Source organism: Petaurus breviceps, unplaced genomic scaffold (genome assembly GCF_028583685.1).
Source record: "Petaurus breviceps papuanus isolate PSGF00001 unplaced genomic scaffold, PetGlider_PUasm1.0 76, whole genome shotgun sequence".
Taxonomy (NCBI): domain Eukaryota; kingdom Metazoa; phylum Chordata; class Mammalia; order Diprotodontia; family Petauridae; genus Petaurus; species Petaurus breviceps.
Window position 1 is genome coordinate 28,537,057 of NW_027186473.1, and position 18,781 is coordinate 28,555,837.

The window sequence follows — 18,781 nt, forward strand, 5'->3', positions numbered from 1 at the left end:
GTAAGGTTGATGTGTGGCTCTCTCCTCAGCATCTCTACACACCCAGAGCCTAGTTCTCCAGGACCTCTGCCTTTCCTCTCATGTTGTAGAGGATGGTCAGCTCTTGAACTGAAATAATTAGGGAAGAGAATCTGACTGTAGTTTCTCACTAGCTCCTAATGGCCAGATGTTTACAGCCTGTAACCTTAGGACTATCCATCTGGGAGGCAATAACATTCGATCTGATTCCTTGATAAAGTAAAGAAACTTCGAGTGAGATAAATCAGCCTTTTGTCAAGGCTTTAAGTACATCCAAGCAGAAGAGGGGGAAATTCAGTACTGTACAACCCCCATTACAGCCCTGGGGTCCCTGGAGAAATAAAGAGTCTTCTCAACCTTCATTATGCCTGAGCTTTCAATGTGGCTAAAAATGGAATTCATTAGAAGAGGGAAACTATTTTCATCTCCTTTTACTTGCATAATTTTGCTTGAGAGTATTTGAATGCTTTCTGGAGCATTCTGTTGCTTTGGCCACTGTTGCATTTTCTTTTCCAGTCTATACATTCTCTCCAGCCTGGAGCTTTGTTCAAAAGCTAGGAGGATGGTTTGGTTTATAAGGAACTAGAAGAGGGGAAGTTTTCTGGATTAGTGAAGATGCAGTAATCGTGTTTCCCTGTTGGTAGTCCTGTGTGCAGCACATAATAGGTGCTTAATAAATACTTATGGGATTGGATTGTGGGATGATGGGAACCTGGGATTGTAAGTTTAAAGTTGGGAGAGACCTCAGAAGTTTTAGAGAGAGAGAGGATCTCTCAAATACTCTTATTCTGAAGTCCCTTCCAGGGGACCTAAGTTGATAAGGCATGCGGCAGGCAAACAAGATGGTCTCTAACACAATCTTTTCTCATAGAAGGTTTTATCATGCTGTCACCAGTGGAAAGAATGCTGAATTTGATGTCAGAGGACCTGGGTTCAAATCCTGTCTTTGTCACTTATTACTACCTCTGTGATGAGGTAGTAATGATGAGTCATGTGATGATGTCATGATGTGATGAGTCATGTCACCTCCATGGGCCACAGTTTCCTTATTTGTAAAATGAAGAAGTTGGATTAGATGACCTCTGAGGTCCCTTCCAAGTCTAGATAGTACTGTGCTCTGATCATCACTTTTCTTTCTGGATTGTCCTATGCATGTTGTCCTTCTGCTTTTGGGGGAAAAAAGGACATTTTTTAGACATTCTGTAACATCAGAGACTATGATATTGAAACTCTTCTGTGAGGATGGATGGTGGGTGGTATTTCCCCTTTTGCAAAAAAACAAAAACAAAAACAGGCCTCACTTCTTCTTACACTTTAATTAAAGTCTGTTCCCTTTTCTGAGTATAGAGGTGAGTGTTCTACCCTTTCCTTCTCACCTTTTCTCAGCCAATCAGTTAATGAGCATTTATTAATAATTACTGTTTATGTGCCAGGCACTGTATTAAGATTTGGAGACCCAAAGAAAGGCAACAGACTCTGCCCCTAAGAAACAGCAGGATTTTGTGTAAAGAACACTAGATTTGGCATCAGAATCTGCTCCAATTCTGTGTGATCTTTGGCAGGCCATTTCCCCATACCATGCCTCAATTTACCTCATCTGTTCAGTGATCAAGTTGGTTTAGACCAAGGGTTCTTAACCGTTTTCATATCATGGATCCCTTTGGTGGTGAAGTCATGGTGAAGCCTGTGAACTCCTCTCAGAACAGTGTTTTTAAATGCATAAAATACATAGACTTTAAAAGGAAACCAATTATAGCAAATAATTATCAATTATTTTTTAAAATGTTCATGAGTTCCAGGTTAAGAACCAACCTCTGGTATAGTGCTTTTTAAGGTCCCTTACCATTGTAAATCCTGTGATGTCTGGACTTGTTTGTAAGATCTGAAAATGAATAAGATGGGGATCATCCCCAAGGAATCTCTTAGCAAGCGTCAACCCTCTGTAACCTGTGTGTGACTCAGTCTAAGCCCAGAGTAGAATGTGATGGGGGTTTAAGTGTGGTAGGTACAAAGTTCTGTGTAACTTAAGAGGAAAGAGAGATCTGGGGGGAGGGGAGAGGGGCATTGAGGATGACATACCAGGATGAACCTTGAAGAACCTGGGTAAGTACAGCTGGTGCTGGGAGGAGAAGGGCCCCTCTTTCCAGGCCTAGCTAGAAGGGGCTTGTGTTTGGGGGTTGGTGCTTTTGTCCTGTTTGTCTGGAGAATGGAGCCCTGGTTCCCTCAGACTCATAGCCCCTTAGTGTAGCCTAGTGCCTTCAGGTACTAGAACACATGTGGTCCAGAGTGCGCCCATTTTATAGGGCTTGTGAACTTGAGGTTTAGAGAGGTTAACCAGGGCTGGGATTCATATGTAGATCTCCAACTTTTTCCAAGTACAGCCCTCTTTCTCTGCACCAGCACTGCCCTCGGGTGTGTGCCTCTGCTCCCTGGGAAGAATTCGGGATACTTGAAGTCAGAGGACCTGGGTTAGAATTCTAGCCTTCCCAGACCTTAGCTGGATGACCTTGGGTAAGAATTTACTTCTCTGAAACTCAGTTACCTGCCTGGGAGGTGGGAAGGAAAGGGGTGGGGGTGGGGGTGCTACACCAGGTAGTTACCCAGGCCTTTTCTAGCCCTAAATCAAAGATCCCTCTGTCTTTTTGCTCATTCCTCTGCAATCATCTTAACAATGTCAGTTTCTACAGAGCAGGGAACCAGTTTCTTTGTCGCCATTGCTGCCACATTAGGGCTTCAGTGCATGGTGCCTTGTACACAGTAGGTATTTAATAGATGTTAAATTGAATAGAAAGCATATGTGTTTAGGAAATACTCTATTCACCAAAAACCTCTCAGAAATTAGCAAATTCTACTACAAGTAAGAACTTGATTTATTGTTCTGTTGATTACCTAGACTTATGGAGAAGATGTTAACAAAACAAATTATACTTTACAGTGTGGTATGTATACTTTTTTTTTGGAGAGCAGATTGCTAAGCCCCTTTTTTGTTCATCCATGTGTGAATGGTAAGGGATTGTATCCCTTCAGGGAAAAGGTGGGATAGGACAGTGGAATACACACTACATTTGAGCAGCTGGTCTGGGTTCCCATCCCAGCTCTGCCACTTAATTCTTTGGCAACCATGGGAATGGGAAGGTCACTGAACCTCTCTCATCCTTAGGTCTTCATGTATAAAATGAAGAGGTTGGGACTAGCTGACCTCTGAGGTCTCTCCTAGCTCTAATTCTATGAGTTAGGGTCTCCTATCCCTGAATCCCAAGATCTTTGAGTGCTCAAATCCTCTTAAAAAGGGAAATCCCTGATAAGGAAGCCTGGGCACATCATTTTGTTTCTGTATGGGAGACATGGGGTGGGGGGGTGCCACAAATTGATTTCTTTTCTCAGATGAACCCTGTTAGACACTGTCACCCCCTTCTCCCCTCTTTTCACTTCCCCCCCTAATAAAAACAAGCATGCTGCTGCTATGGATAGTCAAGGGGTGTGGAGGTGGCAAGGGGAGAAATTTGCATTACTATTGCCCAGGCCATGCCTTTCCTGGCATAGGAGTGATTGGGGCCTTTGGGGTTGTTGGAACAGGCAGGTTTCCAAGGCACAAAATTTGCCTAAAGAGCATCATTATCTCCACTCTCCCCTCACCCCCCCCCCCCATATACCTACACTTCCCCTAAGTTGTGTCGATATTCATAGACCTTTCTCATACAGGCATAGGTTAACTCTGGATGGGTCTGAAGGTAAGAAGTTGGCAAGATTCCGGTCTCTATGGAAGACTCGAAACGGGTCTAGGAGCTGGCTCCAGGAACGTGCAGGTCTGGGCTGGGACCCTTGCTGACATGGAGGTCCACAGCTCTCTTCCCAGACCTTCTCCCCCCCTTCTCGGGCTTTGGTGCAGTTTTTTCTTCTCTCGATGGTGATGTGCCTGAGCCCTATTGAGGCTTCTGGCCATTGACGTTCCCGAGCGCTCCTCCTGGGAACCATGTGTTTGCGTGTGTCTTCTGTCAGTCCTCGGTGATTGTGTGTTATTATCTTGGGTTAAGGGCTGTCTCATTGCCTTGCAGGCCGCCCGCTGTTTCCCGGGGAGATCATGAAACGAGGTCGGCTCCCTAGCAGCAGCGAAGATTCTGATGACAACGGCAGTAAGTGGGGCTTGGTTGTGTTTGGAGGCGACCAGGGTTTGGGTCAGTATAAAAACCTGTTTTTGATGGAATGCTTTAAATAGCTTTAAATAGGCTCTTGGAGCACAGATCAGGCAGGTCTGAGGCGGTGAAGGCCTTCTCAGGACTCAGGCTCCTGGGAGAGATAACATGCTTCTGTAATCAAACCTGTGCAGCCGAGGCTGGCTGCAGGCAAGCTGGGAGACTCCTGTTTGCCACCAAAGAATGACTACTCCTATGCTGAGAGACACCCCCGGGTCTGCTTTTCCTAAAGGCCATTGGCACATCGATGGGAGCAGTGGTTCCCCTAACAAAACGGCTTAATCACAGGCAATTGATGAGAACTGTGCACATTGGGAAAGGGTGGCTAATCAATCACTTTGATGGGAAAATATGGAGGTAAGGCTGGGCATTTTCAGTCAGTGATGGCTTCTATTTTTATTGGCACCATGTTGGACGTGGAGTCAGGAAGACCTAGGTTCAAATTCTGCCTCTGATATATACTCTCTGTGTGATTCTAAACAGGTAAATGAACCATTCTTGAGCATCAGTTTCCTCTTCTTTAAAATGTGTTAATAATACTTATGCTACGGGCTTCCCAGAGTCATTGAGAGGCTCGTTCATAGGCTCTTTTATCCTTTAAAAATGTTTTGTTGATGCTCTTTTTGTACATCACAGTAATTTTCCAATTACTCCCCCAAATAGAGCCTTCCTTTGTAAAATTTAAAGGACTATATAAAGTATCTGTCATTGTTATTATGATTATGCTTGTCTTGACTTTAATACAGTAACATTTCACCTCTTTGAAATACAGCCCAGAGCCACAGGGTCAGCAGGAAAGTCTAGAAAGTAGACTAGAAAGTCTTCTGAACAAAGGCCATGCACTGAAGCTCTCTTACAGGCAAACCCTTCAGGTTCCTTCCCTCTCTGAAGCTGTTTACTTTACAAACAATTCTGAGGACTATATCAGTACTTTGTAGAGTATTAAGTAAATGTGTTTTCATTCATTCTAGTCAGTTTTCAGGCTCTCAGAAGATTAGAAACAGCCCCTGGAATGGGGGTAGGGAGCTGAAGGCTAGAAGTTGCTCTGGGCATACATATTGACAGCAATTGAGAAGTGAAGCTGACTCAGTTTGTCTTTGAGGGAGAAGTTAGGAAAAGTATAGAAAGCAGACACAGAAACTTTTAAAAAAGGCAAAACAAAGTGCCAAGGCCATTTAACATAGGGACAAACAGCCCTGTACACCTAAGAAGACCCATAGGATACATACAGTTGGTATTGTTGTATAAGTACAATAATGACCCTTCCTGTAAGTCCCTGCCCTGAGTCGATAATGGCGGACACTTCATGTAGCACTTTGAGGTTTACAAAATACTTTATATTTATTGCCTTGTTTGAGCCTCCAAAGAACCCTGTGAAGTAGGTAATACAGATGTCCCTATTTTACAGATGAAGAAACTGCAGGTTCAGAGCCCACTGCGATTTGAACCTGGGTCTTTTCTTGATTTTCAAACCATCTTCTGTTCTGAAGCTTTCATTGGCTCTTAACCCCCCAACTCCAGACCCATCTGTTAGACTTTAAAAGCCTGTCACGACTTATTTCTGTCTATCGTCGTCTCGTTGCTTGCCAACAGAAACCCTCTGCCCTGTGCCTTCCCTTCTGGGAATTTCCTGTGCCTTTTCCACCGATGCTTTGACCCGTACCCATCCTTCAGGTCTGAGCTTCATTGAGTCCCTCCTCCTCTCCGAAAGTCTTTCCACTTATTCCAGCTCTTGTTGATAGTGTGATAGGACTTCACAGTTTGTGCCACAGAATCAGTCCTCTCTCCTGGGTACTGTCTGATGCTTTCTGTGTCCATTCTTTTCCTTTAGCTCAATTGTAAGCTCTTACAGGCAGGACTCATAGTTTCTACCCTGGTTTGTTTGTTGGTTTTTTCCCTCTCCCTTACCTCTTCCACTGAAGTCGGAGTCTGAGATCTCATCGTGGCATGGAGGTAGGTCATTCAATACAGTAAGCAGTCAGGAAGTCAGCCTGGAAGCAGGAAGTCTGCAAGAAAGGACCAGTTAGAAAGTCTGCTGCATAAAGGCCCTGCACTGACTATGGGCTCTTGAAACTGATGGCCGAAAAACAGAAGCCTCAGCAGGCCCCATTGGAAAGATTTCAGATGTAGGCCCAGAGATCAAAGGATCATAAATTTAGAATTAGAAGGTCAAATCCAACCTTCTCATTTTATAGATGAGGGAACTGAGGTCCAGAGGGGGACAGTAACATTTCCAAAAGTACACAGGTAATAACAATAATAATAGCTGACATTTCTATAGCATTTTAAGGTTTGCGAAGTTCTTTTTATACATTATCCCATTTTATCTTCACAACAGCTCTGTGAGGTAGGTGTTATTATTTTCCCCATTTTACAGATGTGGAAACTGAAGCTCTAAGAGAGTAAGCATTACTCATTGCTTACTAGCTCCCAGAACTGGTGTCTGAGATAAAATTCAAACTCAGGTTTTCCAGATTCTTAAGTCCAATGCTCTATGCACTCTAGCACCCAGCTGTCTCCAGTAAAAAGTAACAGAGCCAGGATGTGTTGTTGTCTGAAGGCCAGCATAACCAAGGTCATGTCTTGGCTGGAGAGGTTTACTTGCTCTGTTAGCCAGCATCTGAACAGCATCTTCTGAGCAGAGTCTCTAGGCCAAGGAACTCACAGTGTGCTACCAAGCTCCAGTGCCTGGCCTCACACAAAGTGTGCCTGGGGAAAGGAGAAGGTAGGCAGTGGGGATCAGCACTTTAGGGGATCACTATTCTGGGTCAGAAATATCATGCTTCATTTCCTGGCCTGGCTTGATAGAATAACCATGCAACATTAGTTGTATTGGGGGTAGGTAGCCAGGATGGCTAACTGCATTTCTTAGAACGTTGAGCTCTGTAGCCTGGCTCTCTTTCACTGATACTCACAGTTGAAAGGTTACTCAGAGACCCTCTACACTAACCTATTCCTGAATAAGAGTCTTCTCTATACATATGCAGCAACTAGATTTTAAGCCTTTTTTGAAGACCTGACATATCCATTTCACTCTGGAATTTATTTATGGGATTATTATTTATTGATTATTAGAAAGTTTTTCCTTATTCTGAGCTGCGCTTCCAAACTTTGTTCTTGGTTCACTCTCTGAGTCCCAGTAGAACCCATCTAATTTTTCTTCACATATTTGAAGACAACTGTCCTGTGTCCCCTCAACTTTTCTTTATTCTTAACATTCTTATTTCTTTCAAGCTCTTCTTAATGCTATGTTCCTGAAGATATCCCAGCCACCTTTCTTTGTATCCTCTGAATCCTCTCTGACTTGATAATGTTTTTCGTAAAATACAGTGCACAGAACTGAATAGGATTCCTCACATGTGTTGTGACTAGGCTGAGGACAGCATGACTGTCATTTCTCCAGGCCTTCCTGAGTACAGTCTAGCATGGGGTTATCTCCAGTTGAGGCAGTATCTAAATTAATTTGGCAATATAAAATTTAATGAATGTTGAAATACACATCAGTCAAATAGTTAAAACTCTCTTAAATTGTTTGAGTTCATATTATCTTCAGCAAATTTTTTATCCCAAGTCAGGTTTCTCCACACCACTCAGCACAGTACCAGACTGATGGGGGCTTTGGAGAGTTTAGCTACACTGCATAATACAGGTGGTATGGAGAATGTCATCAAACACCTACTCGTGCCTAGACATTTTCTAAATTTTTATAATCACTAAAGTAAGTGCCTGCAGCTCATTGGCACCTCTAGGGAAATAAGGCTGACGTGATTTATTTTCTTAGAAAACTACAGGAAAATGAAAGTGAGGGACAGCCCGTGATCTCCATTGGTATCCAGGAGGTTCAGAGTCAGGCCCTCACAGTATGCAGAATAGACTCATTGTGGAGGAACACAGACAAGAGTCACTCCAGTGAGGAAGCCTGGACAGATGGCTGTTCAGGTCATTGTTGGGAGTGCCATCTTTGAGGAGCTCACAGATTCATAGAAGTAACTTTTTTTGTAAACCACTGGACTCTGGCTTCTGGCATCACTGGTGGATGTCTGCATCCATGTGGGAAGGACGAGCACATCTATATAGCAGCACATGGAAAACTCACTTGTTTTAGCATCTCCATGGCCCTGCTGTCATTCTGGGACATGGCACTGCTTCTGTTGAGTTAAGGCCTCGGAGTGGTTAGTTTTTCCTTTAGTTCCTTCTTAAGTCACCCAGAGGACTTATATGTTTCATTTTGAAACTGCAGGTTACCAGTCAGTATCCTCATTCCTTTTCCATCAATTAGGGAAACAAGCCCTTTGTGGTTTATTTTCTTAGAAAACAACATTTGGCTGTTCTCAGATTTCCTAGGGGAGAGCTTGATAGGTACACTGCTTTAAAGGGAGATATGATTTTTTTTTTCTTAAACCCATGAATATATTTTGTCTATAGCTTTTTTTTTTTAACATCGGAATGATTTCACAATATATGGCCACCTCCCATATGAATTCATCCTACTTTGTAACAGAAAAAATGGTAAAACTCATCCAGAAATGATGGGACACATACAATACACCATTCTGTCCCAATCCCTTGTCTCTCTACTGAGAGGAGTGTATATGTGCCCTTCTCTTTCCTCCTCTGGGACACAAAATGGTGGAAACAATGTAGATGCCCATTTGTTGGGTAGTAGCTAAGTACATTATGGTAAGAAGTCTGATTTAAAAAAGAATTTTAAAAAATCGCCCCTGAAAAGTGTGAAAAGGGTCCCTCCCCCTTCCTGCAAGTCGGGTCCTGTAGGGGACTGGGAGTGTTGGCTAGATTCAAGCAGTAGGAATTCCCTCCACACTTCTTTGGAGAGACAGCCATTTATACACCTAGACCTCAATCTTGGGAGCTTTTCATTTCTCCTACTGGAGAATTTGAGCTCGTGGGCAGCTCTGCTTAATTAAATGTAGCCTTGTTTACTTTGGTGAAGGGCAGATCATGAAAGGGAGAGGAGAGGCAGCTCTAACCAGTCCAGTTTGTGACTCCAGGTGGCTGGGATGGGGGGAAGGGAAAGAGGGAACCTCAGGACTAGCTGGACAGTTTGGGGGTTACCCAGGCTGCCTCTAGCTCCCTGCAGGACCATCGAGTCTAGAGAGAGACTGAAGATTTTAATTGGGCCCACATTATTTTTTTCTGCTCAGGATCCTATTTAAAGCTAACTAAATTTTCCAGATACTTTTAAGTTTCTCATAAACAATTTTATCTCTTTTTGTTATCTCCTCCTAGCCAGTGGTTCTTTATCATTACAGTAGTTCTAGGTAGCATCTGGTGTAGCCCCTTCAGGCTATTAACCCTTAAGTCCCTGGGATGGTAGCTTCTGACCCCTAGGATTTTCTCCTTCTTACTTCTCCCCCACATAAACAGATGTCTCCTAAGATGACGGGCTTAAAGATTTTGAGCTGAGGGACAACTCAGAGGTCCTTAGTCCATCCCCCTTCTTTTACAGAGGAGGAAACAGATGACTAGAATGACTTACCAAAGGTCATGTGTGCGCCCTTTTGTGCTAGCAGGTAGCAGGATGAGATTCAAAGCCAGATACTATTCTTCTATAACATATGTCCATTCTCAGTTTGTCCCTCAGAATGAAGCTGTTGCAGTGGATTAAAATGAATAAAAATAAAACTTAAAATTTATTTTTATTTAAATTAAAAATAAAATTTAAATAAAAAATAAAATTTAGCATTACCAGGGCTTTTGATTAATTTTTTTCCCCACTTTGACATCATTTTAGTGGAAAAAATACATAGATGCTATAGTTACTTAACTGGAATCTCTTTGAAGGCAGGGATTTTTTTTTCTTTTTCCTCCCCTTCTCATCCCCATCGCCTTGAGCACTGAGCATGGCATTTGTTCTTAATAGGTGTCTAATAACTGTTGGCTGAATTAAATTTCATGTGCACTAATGCTATTTGTAATCTGTCTCTTTAAGCATCAATTAGTAGAAATCCTTGGCCCATGCCCTTTCCCTCTAGGGAGGCTGCGTCCCATTAGCAAGAATCCTCCTTGCCTTTGCCTCAGGATCTGGGTTCACATCCCCACTCTGGGTCTTAACTCAGCCTTTGACTGAGTTGATGAATGGCAAGCCATTCTTTGTCCTCTCTTTCGCAGTGAGTGAAAGCCTTGGATTAGGTGATATCTTAAATCTTTCCCAGCTGGATGTATAGAATTCTCTCCAGTGAGTTGAATCTTCAATACTTTCTTCACCTTACATCCTCTCCCTGAAAAGCCATGGTACTGGACATTCTTGACTTAAATATTTCTGGGTCTGCTGTTCACAGTAACTTTGCAGGGGTTGGTGGGCACAATAACTCTGCCTTTATCCTTTCCTCACATTCATTGTGCTCTCCCTTCCCTCAGCTGTTTGCCTGTCATCAACTCTCTTACTTCCATTTACCCATCAGGAACCAACCAGGGAGCACCTACTGTGTGCTAAGCACTGAGAATAGAAAGACAGAAATGAACCAGTGCCTGCCCTCAATGAGCCCACATTCTAGCAGGAAATGGCATGTCCATCTCTCAGCACATATACAGTATTCCAAGGTGATTTTGTGGGGGATGGTGCTCAAGAAGGGTCTCATGCAGAAAGTGGCATTTGAGGTGAACTCTGAAGGAAATTAGGAATTCTGAGAGGTGGAAGTGAGTCTGCCTATTCTGGAGTCTCTTATGTTTAGGCTGTTCATGATGGTCTGGAAGAGGAGGATAAGGGTCAGAGAAGTGGAGGGTCCCTAGGAGTTATTTAGTTCAGTCTGCTCACTTTATAGGCCCTGTTTGCCTCAGTTTCCTCATTTGTAAAATGAGCTGGAGAAGGAAAGGGCAAATCACTCCAGTATCTTTGCAAGAAAACCCCAGGTGGGGTCATGAGAAGTAGGACATGATTGAACAGCAACATCATCTATAAAATGAGGGCATTGAAATGACTTATTAATTGCCACATAGGCAGTATGCAGCAGCCAGGATTTGAACCCAGGTCTTATGACTCCCAAATTCTGTTGTATAATGTAGCCTCCCTGTCCTTCCTGAAAATTCTCGATGAACAGACAAGGAAGTCTAAGGCTTCTAAGCTAACGACTTTCCTAGTTTCTTGATTAGCATTAGGAATTTGTTATGAAGGGTTATGTGGGAGGCTTTGGGCTCAGGAAGACTGACTGTCTACGTGGCTGCTTGGTGTCCATGCAGCCACAGAAGGCCCAACCCTGAGACTGTTTGCTCTCAGACCAGTTGGGCAGCTTCAGTTTGGCAGTGGAAACGGTGCCTTCCTGTGCTCTCGCTGTTTCTGGCACAGACATTACAAAATCCATGAACTCATTTCCCAAGAAGAGTCCTGTGGTGCTGGCTGCCATGAATCTGAAGGAAGAAGACGAGGTGCTCCGGAAACGTTTGAGGCATGGAGGCTGAGAGGCCTTAAGGATCTTAAAACGTAAACATTTCTCATCTGTTTTCTTGGAACCCCTTTCTTGTTTAAGACTCCATGAGATCTGTGAGCTCCTCAGTGTGTCCCTGCCCTCCACTCATGCCAATCTCAATCCATCCTTGTCTGCCCATTCTTTGTGAGGCTTATCTGTTGTCTTTGATAAAAAACACAAAGTTTTGGACAGTAGAGGTGAATTGATACTGTTGAACCAAAATATCTGAGCTTTTTGGCACATGGCAAGAGCTGCCACAGGTACGCTGGAGTCAATTGGATATGGGTTCAAATCCCACCTCTAATGCTTAGTAGCTTTGAAAGCTTGATTCAAGTGACTTGACTTTTATGATACTTAGTCCCTTGGATACCAAGTGAGAGGGTTGGACTAGATGGCCTCTGTGGTCATTTCCAGTGCCTGATCCTATGAAAACCTCACACTCCCGAGGTCATTGGGTGTGGATTGCATTGTGTTACCACTTGTGTCAATCACAATAATAATAAGAATAATTTTAGTTTCCTATTTCTCTTCCTTGGTGTAGCTCACAAAATGGATTGGGGGGAGAGGGAATTTGGAGAGTAGTCCTTTGGTACCAAGTATTTGGAAAGGACGATCATTTCCATGGGTCTTCATTTCTTCATATGGAAAATTAAATGGTTGGTTCTAGAGAATCTCTCAGACCTCTTCCAACTCTCACCTTCCAATCAGTAGGCATTTATGAACATGTGATAGGCCCTGGGCAGCATATGTAGGCTCTGAGAGACAAGTGCCTCAGTACCTGAGTCTAAGTCTCAAAGTTTTCTCCCAGTATGAATATCATGGTCAAAACCTCTTGTTAGGACATCCTCTGAAGCGCTCATTGAAGACCTGTTGTGATGAAGGGAAGGAAGCAATGCCTGTGGAAATACTTGATTTTTCTGCAGAAACCTTCTGACCTGCCTGTCCCTTGAGCCTATACAGAAGTTGGGATCTCCCTTCCAAGAGCTGGCTCGGGGAGCTGCTGTCAGTACCAAGTGCCTTTGTAAATTGCCAGTCTCTGAATATATTTAAATTTGTTACTGGAACTTCAGACCAACACATAACCAACTTTGCCACAAACAGCTGATAACACAATTTCAGACATCTGTACCCAACTTTCTGAGTCTCTCGCTCCACTCCTGGCAGCAGATAGAAAGTAAAGCAAGGCCTTATTTCTTCTGTGTTGATCTCCTAATTCAGTTTGTCATCACTGAATGTCAGTACTCCACAGGCAGAGCCAAGATGGGAAGCCAACCCTGTTTTACCATCATAGTCTGGGATTTAGAAGTAACAAGTGGCTGGTGAGGTGTCCGAAGCTAAGTCAAGAATTCCAAGGGTTTGGAGGGATGCAACACTCTGCCGAGCTTCATTTGATCTCCCGACACAACCTCAACAATGTGCTACAAGGCACGTCGTTGGGTTTTTTGTTGTGATTGTGTGTTTTTAATTCCAGCGAATCAAAATTAATTTTGTGTTGAAAATGTTTTGAGAATTTCATGACAGCCTGTGAGATAATTAGAGGCACTGTCACAGAAGCAGTGCTGGGAATCACCAGGGTGTATGAGCAGTGCAAAGATGCTTGTTTAGAGTGGGATCTGTCTCTAGCTGTGTGTGTGTGTGTGTGTGTGTGTGTGTGTGTGTGTGTGTGTGTGTGTAGATGGTGTGGCTTTTTTTTTTTTTTGCTTTACTCATCTGGTGTGTCTGAATATAGCCCTTCTGGCTCTTTTTGCTCCCTAGCCTCATTTAACCCATATCTTGTTCTCAGACTGCAGTGATTCTAAGTGACAGAAGATATTTTTCCATCTCTTCTCAAAAAAGTAGAATTTTTGAGAAAGGCTAGTGACCATGACCTAAGAGGATAGTGCCAATCATCTTTTTAACTTGTGTGCTACTCCAGTGGCCTTTAGCCCCAAACATCCTACTCCATTCAGCTTCCCCAGATTATTTCCTTCTTCTCTTGTATTTACCTGGGGTGAAGCAAAGGGTACTTGCTTTCATTCATATTTCAGTCTTGAGCTTTGAATGATCTAGTGTGGATTCATCACTGAGTGTATGTAATATGCTTTAGAGATCATCTAGTCCAACCTCATCATTTTATCCGGGAGGAGACTGAGGCCCAGTGTCACCCAGAAGGGTTGTGACTTGCCCAACTGAGGTTACACAAGCAGGAAGTTGTGGAGGTGAGATCTGAACCTAGGTCAGTTGATTGTGTTTTAGTTTATAGCATTCTTTCCACTATTCTAGCTTCTGTCTCTCTCAAAGAAGGAACACAAGCAAGTCTTTTCTAAAACTTTTAGAAGACCTGGTCAAGGAATGATTTTAGAAATCAAACAGTAATTGCCACTTCAGTCATACATAGAAGAAATTTTACCTTCCCAGTAGACAGAAAAGACCCATTTGATGGCCACCAAATATTTGATGATCACTTCCAGGTGGATGGAACAAGGAAGGGATAAGATAATTTATACCCACTAAAGGCTAGAATGAGATGCTGAGGGGGCCTTTGAAATTCTGGTATATGGCTCCACCTGGCAGGGGGAAGAGAATCTGTTTTAATTTTTCATGATTTTTCCAAGTTCTTAGGATACTTTGCTGGTTCATATCCTGGACCCTGGATCCTGAGTGCTGATAACGGTTTCTTGTTTTGGGTAACAAGTTGTCTTGTCTGGCAGAGTGGTTTTATCAATTTATTTCATGTTGAGCTAAGTCATTTCACTGAGGATTTCTGCCCCCTTTTTTAACCCCCACTTTTTATTATTTGGGGGGAAACCCACAAATGACAGCTTAGGTCAGTGATTAAGGAAACTGGGGAAGAGCCAGTTATTGGAAAGTTAGAAACACGGGGAAGGTTGCTGTGAGAAATGACTGGTTTCCCTCCACCTCTCACCCAGGTAGAGAGGGTCCAGGGTAGGCAAAGAAGGCGGATGTTAAGATAGTTAACTCACAAGTGGTATAAGTTTAAATTCTAAGCTCCTAAAAGTAGACTGTTTCAAAGGGACACTTCCATTAGCCTGCATATTGGCTGTCATTTATATAATGCATTGAGGTTTGCAGAACACTTTACAAATATTATCTCATTTGATCTTTACAACAACCCCTGGGAGTTAGGTGCTATTATCCCCATTTTACAGATACAGACACTAAGGCAGAGAAAGACAAGTAATTTGACCAGGGTCCCATACAGTCTGTATTTGAACTCGGGTCTCCTGGCTGCAGATTCAGTTCTCAGTCCACTGCGCCATCTAGTTGCCAGAAACCTTTTCTACAGGAGTTGTGTCTTTCCTGGGCTGCCTAAGTTTGCCAGGGTTTATACTCAGACATTTCAGTGGGGCGGTTATTTCATGCCTGACATTCATTATTTCTTTCACATCCCCTCTGGTTCTCTGTTTTCCCCCTTTCTTCTTCCCCCCCCCAAATGGTTTAAATTACAACCCATCTTTGGGGGCTTCTTGGCCTGGTCTTCACACAGAGGACCTGCCCCTTGTCCTGGGCTTCCTCTGGAACTGTACAGTTTCCCATGGTGGAATGAAAAACGCTTTATATTTGCAGTCAGAAGATCAGAGTTTGAGAATCAACTCAGCCCTTGACTTCCTGTGAGACCTGGTCAGTGGACTGCTGGGGAGGTGGCCTTCAAATCTGTGATCCTATCATCTAGGCTCCCCGGGGGAGAAGTTGCAGGCATGTTATCAGAAAGAAGCCCTAGAGAATAGAGAAAGGAGGAGAGGAGGAAAGGGGGTCCCCGGTCTACGAGGCCGGATTGGGGTTCTAGTAGAAAGAAAGCAGAGAAAGGGATTTAGAAGGCCACAGACCCACAGGGTGGTTGCTTATTATATCCAAAGCTTTACAGAGTCTCCTGGAATGGGTCTGTGGTGGCCTGTTCTAGCGAAAGCCAAGTGTTTATTTTTATTATGTTTGGATTTTATATTTTAGGGATAGGTTGGGGATAATAATTCTTGGTACAACTATTCACAGTGAAACAGTGTGCTTAAAAAGCATTCCTGCAAGTCGAATAAAATATTTTTTCCTTCTCACTAAGTGAAATGGAGCTAATAGCAAAAGGGCAGCGTAGTATATAGTGGGAATTGTGCCGGAGGTGACCCTGGAGTCAGAGGCCTGGAATTACACCTGCCCTTTTGCAGCTTACCAGCTGTGTGGCCGAGTGGTGGCAAGCGCCTAGACTTTCTGGGTTTTGGTGACTTTTTTAAGCTGGTGGAGCTGTCCCTTTCTGCACTGCATGGATAAGTTCTGTCCCAGGGGGATGTCAGCTCATGGAAGTCAGGAACAGTGTCTTTTTTTCCCATTTATATGTTTTGCATCTCTTTCATACCTGCCTTCCATAATGCATCACCCAAATCTTTATTTTGACTTTTGGCTAGGGGTGACACCTGTCACTGCCTATTTGGTAAGTAACTTAGTTTGACTTCCTATCACTTAATGACCTCACCCAACTGATTGCTTGGAGAGAGGTAACATCTGTATTGAGGGAGGAGAGCCACCTGCACAGAGGGGGATGTTCTGCATGGAGGGAAGTAGAGGGGATAATAAATATGTTGGCAATTATCCTTACCTCTGCATATCGGGGAGCCAGAGACATATTCCTACCCCTCAGCACGAGGACGGGTTTGAAAATGCCCAGCGCAGCTGGTCAGGGTAGCCCTGGCTGGGAGAAGGGCCAGACATCAAGGAGGCCTGATGGGGAAGCACCTCAGACGAAAGATGGAAGGAGTGCTACGTTTGGAGTCTGACGACGGATTGTTTCCCTTCTGCCTCTCAAGCGCAGACACTTAACAGCTTTGGGTCTTAGGTTTCCCATTGGTAAAATGAGGGGCTTGTAGCAGTGAACTTCCGAGGTGCCTTCTGGCTTTGGTTCTGTGATCCTGTGATCTTGAAGTATAGTACCAGGCATGTAATAGGAGACAGATATGTCGATATGAGTATGTGAATATAAACATACATATATATATATGTGTGTGTGTGTGTAGATATATATATATATATTTTTTTTTTTTGTTGAGTTGAAATGTATCCTAGGAGACCTCTCTTATAAACATGTGTGTATGTCTATATGTATATGTTTGCATGCATATAGACATATACACACATATAATCATGATACATTTAAAATATATATCATACTATATATAATAATGTATAATATATAACATATATTAGATCTTATAATATACATTATAATTGTATACATATCATACTATATATTCTGTGTGTATATAGCATGTAGGTATATACACACACACAAAATGGACAGGTTAAAGCTTTAAACTACATTAAGACTTTTGGGACATCCTGTATATACTTCTTGAATTAAATTATATCCTAGGAAACTTAATATAAACTCCAGTTTACTTCTGAAGGTCCTGACCTAAAGTACCTCCTAGGCCCTCATCTCCAAGTCACTTAAATTAGGAAAACTCAAGACAATGGCTAATTGTTGAAGGAAAGAGGATCTTCCATTGGCCTGCTGGTAGGGCATGTTTGAGGAGTGCCACAGGGCCAGGGGGGTAGGGAGGAGTGAAGTGGGCAGGAAAGGCATCAGCAATTTCAGGCCCAGGAAAGGTGGCCTGATGGTCCTGCAAAGGGGCTCTTTGTGTGATGAGCAGTTGGTACAGTTTTTCATTGCTCCATTTGGATTTTTGTACCTTCAGGCCTGTCTACGACCTGGTCCCAGCAGTCCAGATCACGACACAGGAGAAACTCATGTTCCAGGCATGAAGACCGAAAGCCCTCCGAGGTATTTCCTGAATTGCATCAGATTTTGCAGTCTCTGGGAAGTAAACACATAAGCGTGTATGCACACACACATATACACACCTGGTTGATGAGTGAATTTCTTCCTAATTCTATTCTCTTTCCTTTCCTGCTCCGTCTCAGCTGGCACCCAGCAACTTTCCCTCTGGCCAGGAGATCAGGGATTTCAGCAGCTGCTACAGTCACTGCCAGCCTCAAGTTAGTTTTAGCCCTGACTTTTTGGCTTCTTTGGCACCAACCCAATGTCATTTTGAACAGTTTTTGTTTTGGGAATTGTTTTCAAGGTTCTCTCTCTTTCCCTTCCCTTCCTCCATTTTCCTTCCCCCGTCCCCCTCATGTCCTGTCTTCCTGGATCCCTACTCCTATCTTCCTTCCCTTTTGGTAAATACTGGTTTGTAGGTGCATTCCATAGCCCTCACTGCTGCTGGCCTCGATGTTTGCTAAGGACTTACCTGTCCATCTAGCAATCTGCTGTTTTGCAGTGCTTTGAGGAATGTAAACCAAGGAAGGAAACGGGCCTTGATCTTTGGCATTTTTCAAAGTGAGTCTCTCTGTGTCAGGGAGACATGGGGGCAAATTTCTTGAGAAGTCTTCCAGTTTCCTCTTAACAGAGCAAGCTCAGAGGCAACAAAAACCATTGAGTGATGGGAGGTGAAGGCAGATTTCTCAGAGGGATGCTTAGTTTTTTCTCCAGCTTGCCCTGTCACTCCAGGAACTTGCATAGGAAATGCCAGGGAGGCTTGGTGGGTTGGATTGTAGAGATCATGATGAGTTCAGTGAGTTCTCCTAGAGACCTATAATATCCTTCCTTTAAAATTACAGGAAAACATGTGGGAGCAGCTGGCCCTCAGCAGAGAGATCTGAGGGCTCTTAAGCCTTCATGTTCCCATCATTTACTGGTATTGGCCCCGTGGTTGTGGTGTGACCCTCTGGGGTCCCTTTCCTTCCTTTTGTTCTGAACATTTTCTAGTGCTTATGTTTGTATTTCTTTCCCTCACTCCTCTCCTTCCTTCTTTCCTTCCTTCTCCTTTTCCTTAACTGTTGCACCAGATCTCACTCCTCCTGTTTGTTTTATTTCACTGAAAAATAAGGGGGAATGAATGAGTTAGCTTTTGATGGACTGAAATCCAGTGCCCCAGGGACCATGACTTTAGGAAATGGCATTATTCCTCTTTCAGAGGGCACAGCAGAATGTGGAGTGGGGCTCCAGGGTCAAGCAGCATGGCAGTGGGCCTAAGGCACTTGGGCAAAAACCTTCTCTGTGGTCAAGTTTTTAGTCAAAATCCAGTTACACTACTGGTTCCTTCCCAGTTAAGTCCTTATCTTAAATCATTGCCCACCTAAAATATTGATGCTGACCAC

General features: G+C 43.4%; 1 protein-coding gene across 3 annotated transcripts in view; it reads left to right on the forward strand.

Moving 5' to 3' along the window:
* The window catches only part of JADE1 (jade family PHD finger 1), an 89,678-nt gene that overhangs the window by 25,368 nt on the left and 45,529 nt on the right, over window positions 1-18,781 (forward strand). For 2 of the 3 annotated variants that reach the window (XM_069105356.1, XM_069105357.1), the window contains exons 2-3: window positions 4,074-4,151; window positions 17,317-17,402. In XM_069105356.1, the coding sequence (XP_068961457.1) occupies window positions 4,100-4,151; window positions 17,317-17,402 (138 nt within the window). In that variant the 5' untranslated portion in view covers window positions 4,074-4,099. Of the gene's footprint in view, window positions 1-4,073; window positions 4,152-17,316; window positions 17,403-17,542; window positions 17,618-18,781 lie in introns of all 3 variants that reach the window. The other variant, XM_069105358.1, reaches the window with a different exon arrangement.